Raw genomic sequence first — 10,615 nt, 5'->3', positions numbered from 1 at the left:
CCCAATGTAGGTGGACAGTAGGTGGAATAGGGTTTGTGGTAGGGTTGTACTATAACGATGGTTTTAACTATGGCGATTTTGTTATTTTATATTAAATTTTGTAACTAGATTTATTTAATATAACACAACACAAGCGCCACAGTTATAGTAAACGCCATCGTTATAGTATAACCCTAACGGAAACCCTGTTCCACCTACAAATCCACCTATTTTTTTAGTTCACCCTGTATATATATATATATATATATATATATATATATATATATATATATATATATATATATATATATATATATATATATATATACAATGTATATTATATATAGATAGATAGATAGATGGATAGATAGGTATATACATATATATATATCATCACAAAACCCACGTAAGAAGGTGAGTGAAAATCGGGGCTTTGAGCAATTGCTTCTGTAGTTTATTCTACATTTTTAAATGTGAACTTGAAAATGTGTGTGTGTGTGTATGGTAAGTGCCCACCAGAGAGATGAAGCGATGAATTTCAATTAAAATGGTGGGAGAACAGAAGCTGTCTATTCGTAAATGTATCTGTGAATAATTTGCAATAGATGAAGGTAGTTTGAGAGAAGAGGTAAGTTAACAGAACAGATGAATCAGCCTAGAAGGTAACAGGGTGGGTAGGGGAAGCTTTGGAAGGTAACGAGAGTGTTTATAAAAGCCAAGTGTCGATACTGACTGTATATGAAAAAAAAGTACAGTATGTGTGTCCTACGAAAAAGGGTGAGAGAAATGATGGATTTATTGCAAAAAATCTATGAGTATATAGATTTATTGCAAAAAATACGTACCAGTATACAGTATATAGTTTTTATTGACTTGTGAAATTCATGCGGTTACACGAACTTGTAGATACAACCTCTACAAAGGCTTGCCGAGTGCAGACATATACAAAAAAAAATTCGTCTAGGTGAGTGGATGGATCAGCATGTTGTGAGATGGTCCACTCACGTCTCGGACATGCTAGACACGTGAAAAAAAAGTGTATAATTCATAACTGTTCCGTGGAAGGTGAGGTAGACCTAAAAACAAATGAAGAGTTGGGTTTCAAAGGATACTCGGTGGGGAAGGTCTACGGAATATCCAGGAGGTATGAGAATTTGAACAAGTTAGGGGTGAATGAAATCAGTTTGTATACTGGAGTTCAGTGCACTGATGAAGAGACGTCTGAAGCAACTCGTGTTGCTTGGCACTGGGTAATAATCACTGTCTTTTCTTTTGTTCTAAAGACCCTTTCCTGAACTTACTGTACAGGTGTCTATTAAAAGTACAATAGATGAAGGCTGATGCCGAACACCAGGTTTTGATTTATATTTACTGAGCTGAATACAGAGTTTAGGCCAAAGGCCAAGCACTGGGACCTATGAGTTCATTCCCCGCTGGATAGGAGAGTGAGAGTAGGTATGCCTGGAAGGTGTAACAGGAGGAAAACCTGACGATTGCACAATGAAATATTTGTTAAGAGAAGGTGGACAGCAAGATGGAAAGAAAGAGAATATGAAAGGAGGTACAGTAAAACGAATGAAAGTAATTGCAGCTAGGAGCCGAGGGAACGCTGCAAAGAACCTTAAGAAATGCCTACAGCGCACTACATGAGGTGCACTGACGGCACTAGCCCCCCTACGGGGGCAGAGTGTAAGGGGAACCATTCTCTCTGGCACCATTTTGTAGCGTGCCTTCCTTAGGCCCCTAGCTGCAACCCCTTTCGTTCCTTCTACGGTACCTCCTTTCATATTCTCTCTTCCATCTTGCTTTCCACCCTCTCCAACAATTGATTCATAGTGCAACTGCTTTGAGGTTTTCCTCCTGTTACACCTTTCAAACCTTTGGCCTAAATTCTATAACCAATTCAATTCAACAAAATACCTAGGTCAACATTTGTTTTATTTGAGTCAAACACTCAAATTAAAATTAAGAATGGTAGTTTTAAATATATTAATGTATAAAATGTATGCGTAATGTTGGAAGATTTGTTTATGATTGCAGGTGACAGAGTTACTCAAAGAAAATATCTTCTTCTTTTTTCAGAAGTGCTGCTAAAGGCTGCCAGTCAAGAAGTTCCCCCTGAGGCAACCAGCGAGGAGGATCCGCCCCCCAGTGAAGATGGTTCACGCCGGAAGAGAGAGGCGTCACCCGGCGGAGAAGCACAAAGTTTCCAAAACCTCTTTGCTCCCGACTCAGCTGCGCGTTGAGGGTGTCCGCGATTAATCTGTGATGATGAAAGACAATGGCATTATAATGGGAATTACCCTCGAGTGGAAAAACACTGACGTTTCCTCGCATCAACAAAACCAGTCTGGGCCCTTCTTCCTTGGCGGATGCTTGTCCGGTCGGAGAAGCGAAGACGACAATGCTTACTCGGTGCAATACGTCGGGAACAATGAGTGCCACTGTGAAGATGTTGCGCATTCTAGAGAAAGACGCGAGGTACCGCATTCCGAGCGGGCGTGCCGCTGTGAATATAGCTGGGGAAAGTGCGCCGGAATTCCCACATCGCCCTTCGTTAGGGGGCGTTGCTTACGTGGGCGTATGCCCACGAAGCCTTTATCTCTCCGTTGCCTGTCCCCGAAAAGCCGCTCTTTTACATATCCCGTTATGATAGTGTCTTTACTCTTCCTATCCAACGTGAAGAGGTTAGTCGAGTCCACAGCTAGATTTGTTTTATACGCTCGTTTGTCGCTCCTTGTGTTTCGTCGTCCCGATAGCACTCACTGCAGACGAGGCCAGGAAGGCGTTAGCCTGGACTCCACTTGCCGAGGACCGCCGAGGTTAATCAGCAAAAGAGAGGTTTCCAAACCTCGCAAAAATTCAAGGTCGAAGTTGCGTTCTCACCGAATCGTTCCAGACCAAGCGAAGAGAAAAACGCCGACGGCGGAAGGGTCAAAAACTATGTCGTACTTCGGAGTATTTTTGTACACTGTCCTGGCGCTGTTGCCCAGTGCATCCGTGTCATATGAGCTCAAACGTAAGTACCGAGGATTTGCCTTACTTACTAATCAACTGCTTTGGTTGATCTGTAAGGGTGCATGACATTTTCGCTTCAGGGGATTTTCTCTGGGTTTCAAAGGTTGTTGCTTATTATGGTGCTTTCCTTAATATATGGCCAGTTTCGGTTATTTCACTTATAAGTTGAAGCAATGGTTTTGAAGGTTCATTGGGTGTTCACTAAATAAAAAAAAAACTTATTTACTTTACGAAAATTTAATGACCAAAATCTAGTATGAAATGCCGATTATTGACGTCTGGTATATTCCTTTAATAGTAACGACAGTAAATAATAACGATAATAAGTAAACTAAATGGAATTTTTCTTATGTTATATTTTCGGTTTTGATTCGAGATAAAACAAAAGTGAGTATAAAAAAAACAGGTATTCTTCACTATAAGTTTTTAATAGCAAATTAATACGAAAGATTTCCTGTTTCCTTTCAACTGAATTTTTCACTTTCATTCCTTCTTAAAGTTTTAATTTTTTATTTTTTTATTGCATCTGGTCAGTCAGTAACCTGGACAATAAATATTCCTTCTGAAATCATTTTATAATTTTTTTTATTGCATCTGGTGAGTCAGGAACCAGGATAATAAATATTCCTCCTTAAACAGTTTTAAATTTCTATTTTTTTATTGCATCTGGTGAGTCAGTACCCAGGACATTAAATTATTTCATATCAAACGAAAAATATTGGTTTGACCAGTTTCATAAAAACACCGTGGAATGAATTTTTTTTTTTTTTTTTTTTTGCTGAATTCAAACCTCGACTGTGTTGCATGAGTCTTTATAATCAAAACTTTTTTCCCGTGGCTTTAGCTTAGTTTTCCATAAAGTTATTTCCAGCCTTTCATCAAATTACCTTATAGCTGCTCTTGACGGGCCATCGTCCGCACCCAGTTGTAGCAGAATTCCTGGGTAATTGTTCTCTCACTCAGTCTTTTCCCTCTATTTCTGTGACCTTCGACCTAAATATTTTCTTGCTTGACGAATATTCAACTTTTGTTGTACCTCTCAACGTTTCGTCTTCCCGTATCGAGCCATTTTTGAAGACAATATTTGAATGGGGAATTCGGATCTTAATCCAGTTCGATTTGTCTCAGAAACCTCTTCAAGTTGTTTTTCTATCTGATGGAAGAATCTTCTGTTCTGTTTAACGATATTGTAATCTAACAGTTCCTCAGACTGCTCTTCTTTTCTTAGAGAGAAAATAACACTCTGGTTACCAGACCTGCATCTAACAAATTAGCCCCTAGGCCTGTAGCGCCGTCAGTGCACCTCATGTGGTGCACTGTAGGCATTACTTAGGGGCCTTTGCAGCATCCCTTCGGCCCCTAGCTGCAACCTCTTTCGTTTCTTTTGCTGTACGTCCTTTCATATTCTCTTCCTTCCATCTGACTTTCCACCCTCTCTAACATTTGTCTCATAGTGCAACTGCGAGATTTTCCTCCTGTTACACCTTTCGAACCTTCTTTGGCCTAAATTCTATATTCTATCTATCTAACAAATTAGATAAATTCGTTCCCGGGTCGCAAACTCATTTTATTTCCGATGGGAAAGCTTTATAACACCGGCCTCATCCTACTCGGCTTGAAATATTATCTTCATATTTCGGGAGCTCCATCATTTGTTTTTCTTCTCGGCAGGACTGGGTTACAGGTATTGCATATCTCTCTCTCTCTCTCTCTCTCTCTCTCTCTCTCTCTCTCTCTCTCTCTCTATTGTGCTCTTTCTTTGTTTGTAATTTCGAAGAGAATCGTACTGCAAACTTACTTAGGTACATGCAGTTAACTGTGGTTTGTAAGGAATAAATATATATATATATATATATATATATATATATATATATATATATATATATATATATATATATAGAGAGAGAGAGAGAGAGAGAGAGAGAGAGAGAGAGAGAGAGAGAGAGAGAGAGAGAGAGAGAGTAATCGCAGATGGCTTGGTTAGGTGATGTGACTGGAGTGTGTAATGTAATTAATTCTCTATCTTTTTGGGACGTACGAACAAAGCAGTACATCAAGCAGAAAAAGAAGAAATGATGATGATGATGATGATAAGGAGGAGGAGGAGGAGGAGGAGGAGGAGGAGGAGGAGGAGGAGGAGGAGGAGGAGGAGGAGGAGGAGGAGAGAATCATAATTCGAGACAATATTATATTACCCATTTTTTGCTCTCGCTCTCAGAAATGAAAGGGCACGATTCAACAAAAAGTGCGCGATGGCAATTAATTATAAGTGAAGGGTTCCTTAATACGATTTATTTCTGCTTGAATTTGATAAAGGGGGCGAATTCGCAAACGTAATAAGACTTTGCAATGTAGTTTGAAGTCACTGAGCGAGTATTTCTTCGGAGACGCTTACTTGGGAAACTATTATTTTGCGAATTATAGACACAATCTTTTATTTGTCGTTAATATTAATAGGTGACACAAAATCAGAGTTTGTCAGAAAGTCATCACCTCTACTGCTATTTGATATTAATAACAGGAAGACTATTACTGATAATGTCCCATTACCGCCGATGTTCAGAACAGCGCTAGCGTGAAAGGGTATTAATGATATTAATAATTGTGTGTTTGTAAATGTCATAGTCATCTTCCACCTCTCTCTCTCTCTCTCTCTCTCTCTCTCTCTCTCTCTCTCTCTCTCTCTCTCAATCTCTCTTTCCTCTTTCTCATCTTTTTCTCTCTCTCTCTATCTCTCTCTTTCATAATCATCTTCCACTCTCTCTCTCTCTCTCTCTCTCTCTCTCTCTCTCTCTCTCTCTCTCTCTCTCTCTCTCTCCTTCTTTCTCAATCTTTCTCTCTTTCATAATCATCTTCCACCTCTCTCTCTCTCTCTCTCTTTACCAGCGTGCGTGTGTGTGTGTGTGTGTGTGTGTGTGTACCTGCATGCGTCTGATAGATCTTTCCTTGAAAAGAAAGAAACAGCAGAGGAACTTGCAGACGTGAGATCCTAATCAAGAAATGTTGTCACTGGCTTTCTGAATCTCACGTCACCTCATGAAACCTCATTATTTAACAATAGTGCCAGGCGTATAATTCCCCCCAGTTCCTATTGGACTCTGTGTGTTTTCCTGGAACGATTCATCGTTAAAAAAATAACGTAAAAAAGAAGTTGCGGCTGTGCTTATTTCACGGGGAAATTTATGGAACATTAGGGAGTTAAAATGGGCACCTTGTTGATGCTACAGTCCCTTTGGTTATCAGGTTACATTATTAATATGATAATTAGAAAATGTTGCTATAGTGTGTTCATCTGATCATTTATCTCTTGGGTGTTTCATTTGACGTAATCTCTGTGGTCATATTGATTAACTATTTTTAGATCCCTAATTACCGGCTCTTAAAGTAAGCAGTTACAAAGAATTCCGGGTTTAATTATGGTAGCTGGTGTTAATAGCAGCTAAGGACTAAGAAAAATATTAATATTCCAAGCCAACACAATGTTCATTACATGACCTGAAGATATCAGGATAAGATGATTATAAAAATGTGACGAGCGACTACTGACTATCACTTTCCAATTTCAGAACTGCCATTATTGAAACCACTAGGGCAGTGATTCTCAAAGTGGGTGCCGTGGCACCCTGGGGTGCCAGAGAAAGTGCCCAGGGGTGCCGCAAGATCGTCTGAATGAACATTTGAAAAAAAAAAAAAATTTGCAGAAGTTTGGTTTGAGTATGGATAATAATTTCATTCATTAAATAAGAAGTTAATTCATGCGATATGGTGGGGGGATGGTGAAGAAGGGGTGCCACGCAAATGATTGCATTAGTTAGGGTGCCATCACTGTAAAAAGACGAAGAACCACTGCACTATAGCGAAGCAAGAACACTCTGCAGAAAAGCACCAAAGTACACTCGTGTTTTTTTTGTATTTTTTTATTTTTTTACTGCAGTTGCCGACGAACACCTCAGCAGCCATTACATTCTTTAATTTATGATTGCATCAGCCTACCCCCCAAAAAGACCTTTGCACGTGTTTAAGTAGGAAGCAGCTTCTGCATAGACCACAGCATATTTTTTTCTCTTTTTTTTTTATAGTTCTCTGTCACCTGCCTTCCCAATAATCAATGATACAGGAAGTCTGTCTTCTCCTCGACAGTTGTGTGTGAGTAGGTGTGTATGGACAGATAAAACATCTTGACATATGACTGGCGATAGGCTTTGTTGTTGGGTTCCCTATTAGAATTATTGATAAATACGCAGTGGTGATAAGTTTGCCACGCGTGTTGGTGCTTTATTTTTGTTGGCGCCAAGCCTCTCTTACGAGCAGTTGTAAACAAAGATATATTAGAGAGAGAGAGAGAGAGAGAGACGCGGTTCATTTGCGGGGGATCTCTCTTCTATTTATTCCAGAGGCAGTTGAGAGAAGCCTCTAAATAGGAACAGAGGATTGGTTTATTTATTTATTTATTTATTTTTTTGTATGGTAAGGAACTTTCTTTTGAGGCAGAAATATGCTCATATGAAACGAAGACTTTCCACTAAAAAACAAGTAAAAAATGCTCCCAAGTTTTCTGTATGAGCCGCGGCCCATGAAGCCTTCAGCCACGGCTCGGTGGTGGCCTGTCCTGTAGCGTTGCCAGAAGCACGGATATGACTAACTTTAACCTTATATAAAATAAAAACTACTGAGGCTAGAGGGCTGCAATTTGGTATGTTTGATGACTGGAGGGTGGATGATCAACATACCAATTTGCAGCCCTCTAGCCTCAGTAGGAAAAAGTGCGGACGGACAGACAATTATGATAAGTAAATCTCCGCCTCAGCTTCATCTAGCCCAAGAACTAATATACATCATGCAAGTGTGGACTAGTTAAAATGCATCAAGAGAAATAAAAAAACGTTGAAGATTATGTAAAGACTCGGCATTCAATTCCATAAGCAATTAAGTTTATTGCATATATATTGAACGGAACTGCGAGACCTGCTAATCCCGAGGCTAGAAACGCCAAGACTTAATGAAAGGAGTCTTTTGTAACGTGACGCGAATTTGAATTGCAGCTTCATTCGGACTGACGAAGAGTCTCGGATGCGGCTGAATATTCAGATCCCCCATTTCAAATGGTAATGGAGCAGCCGACTCCCCGCAGCACCGTGCCAGACGCACACAGTTCGGATCTGTTCGACCGGCGCAGCCGACAGGCATCAAAGGCGGCTCTTCCTTTGCGCCCCCGACAATCGTCACCCGTGAAAAGTCCTCCTCAAGCCGCCCCGCGGGGGGGCGCCTCTGTTTACTCGATGAATATTTCTGACGGCAAATGTTTACTTGGTCGGACCTCTTTTCTCCTTTGGACAAATTTACCCTTTTTTTTTTTTTGAATGTGTTGGTGGATGCGTTCTCTGCTCTTTAAAGGAATTATTTCTGGAGTCTCAGTTGCTGTTCTCAACACAACCAAATGATTTTGTTTGCGTTATATGAGATGTATTATACTCAATATACGTGTATGTATGAAAATGAGTGGCCATGTATTAAACTCAGATTGACAAGAGTTCTTTGCTCTTTAATGGAATTATTTTTAGAGTTTCAGTCAACAGTCAAATGGTTCTGTTTGCGTTATATGAGATGTATTATACTCAATATACATGTACGTATGGAAAATGAATGCCCATGTATTAAACTCAGATTGACAAATAGTTTAATGGCTAAGTAAACAGTTCTCTAGAGCCCAAAAATAATTTTTTTATAATGAAGGCAGGTTTTGTCCTCAAACAACTGTCTTTATCCATTAATATACTTTAAAACAATAATAACCTGTTATTCACGACGTGCTTAATGTACAATTAAGCAGTATAATTATCAAACCCTGGCCAACAACGGCTAAGAACCAGCTAGAACTATTCTATAACAAGTTCCTCATACATCATAACTGAATGTCGAATTATCTATCGCGCATCTACGGTGAATACTGTAGTCATCTATGTTGGCTAGCCACTCAGATGTGGCGGGTTCGCGTCTCCCCGAGGGCGATGAAAAAATCACTGGCTCCTTATCATGATCAGTTACTGCCGCAGTGTGGGGAGGTCTGCTGCGGTGGGAGGTTGGAACCAACATCTTTCGGGAGCTCAAAGAATTTCAAGTCAGTGGCTCCTCTGGAGTGCTTGTTCCATGCGAATGGGTTTCATCTAATAATAATAATAATAATAATAATAATAATAATAATAATAATAATAATAATAATAATAATAATAATAATAATACTGCTATTGGTTTTGTAAGTCTTGCAGGCTTTTGTTTAAGACGGCATTGGCTTCAAACTTCAACTGTAAGAAGTTCCTGTCCCTCCATTCGAAAAAGAAACTTCGCGGAGACTCGAGAATACACTTTCTTTCTGCAACTCATTTCTCTGAAACACTGTCTCCCCGTCTTTTCCGAATTAAAGTCTTATGACGATGTCAGGACACGAGTGGCGAGGACAAACTACGAACTGGCTCTCCTCGTCGTCTAACTTTTCCATATTTCATCAGGCAATTACTCAGGTCACGTCTTTTGTGCTCGGAAGTTTGTCCTCTCCTTCTTGAATTCCTGAGGACGCGAGGATAAACTTTGCCTTGCGTGTTGGTGGTAGTTCATTCATATATGTATGTGTATATATGTGTATATATATATATAATATATATATATATATATATATATATGTATATATATATATATATATATATATATATATATATATATATATATATATATATATATATATATATGGGTGAGATAGATATATATATAGAGAGATAGAGAGAGAGAGAGAGAGAGAGAGAGAGAGAGAGAGAGAGAGAGAGAGAACTGTTTGTCTGCCAGGCTGGAAAACAAGTCTTGCATACTGGAAACTCTACCGCGCCATGTGTCCGATTCCGAATCCTTTAAGGTCGTGTATTGACGCTGACCCGATCGTAAATATCACCGCGCGTCTCAGTCCGTTCACGATTTTTTTTTTTCTAAAGGAACAGTTTATTCATTTTAGATTTACAACCACCCACAGAACAATAACTTTATAAATACCAGGAGCATTAAATACGATGATCGTCTTCGGATATCAAAATGCCAGAGACCAGCATTTTGTTATGGAATAACTGAAGGTTTCGAGAAACAAGTAAAAGGGCGGCTCTCTACGATGCTGCCATTTTGAAATTCAAGGCCCGCTAGCTTGACAATATTTTCGTCTACTCGGTGCAAAAGTTTGCGCTGCGTAACTTCATTTGGACGGAGGCGAATACCCAGGCACGCAAAGACACACGAATGTGTATGTATATGTATGTGTATATATATATATATATATATATATATATATATATATATATATATATATATATATATATATATATATATATACATATATATTAATGTATATATATATATATATTTATACTGTATATACAGAGAGAGAGAGAGAGAGAGAGAGAGAGAGAGAGAGAGAAGTGACTGCTTGCGCAGAAATGTAGTCAAATATACGTACAAGCACAGCACAGATAAATGTCATTCGACATCCATGCCATTTACATCAGAAAAGTGTAAAGCAAAACGCAATTCTAACACTTAAAAAATAAAAAACAATAACAGACAATGAATACAAATAAACTCC

At 39.1% G+C, this 10,615-nt stretch overlaps 1 protein-coding gene across 1 annotated transcript in view; it reads left to right on the top strand.

The window, feature by feature from the left end:
• LOC136855725 (protein turtle homolog A-like) overlaps nucleotides 1–10,615 on the top strand; it is a 143,710-nt gene that overhangs the window by 70,575 nt on the left and 62,520 nt on the right. Inside the window, exon 2 of the mRNA XM_067133063.1 lies at nucleotides 2,062–2,998. Coding sequence (XP_066989164.1) covers nucleotides 2,248–2,998 — 751 coding nt within the window. The 5' untranslated portion in view covers nucleotides 2,062–2,247. The remainder of the gene's footprint in view (nucleotides 1–2,061; nucleotides 2,999–10,615) is intronic.

The sequence above is a fragment of the Macrobrachium rosenbergii genome, chromosome 32, assembly GCF_040412425.1.
Source record: "Macrobrachium rosenbergii isolate ZJJX-2024 chromosome 32, ASM4041242v1, whole genome shotgun sequence".
NCBI lineage: Eukaryota > Metazoa > Arthropoda > Malacostraca > Decapoda > Palaemonidae > Macrobrachium > Macrobrachium rosenbergii.
The sequence above is the reverse complement of the archived record's forward strand: the minus strand, read 5'-3'. Positions and strand labels throughout refer to the sequence as shown.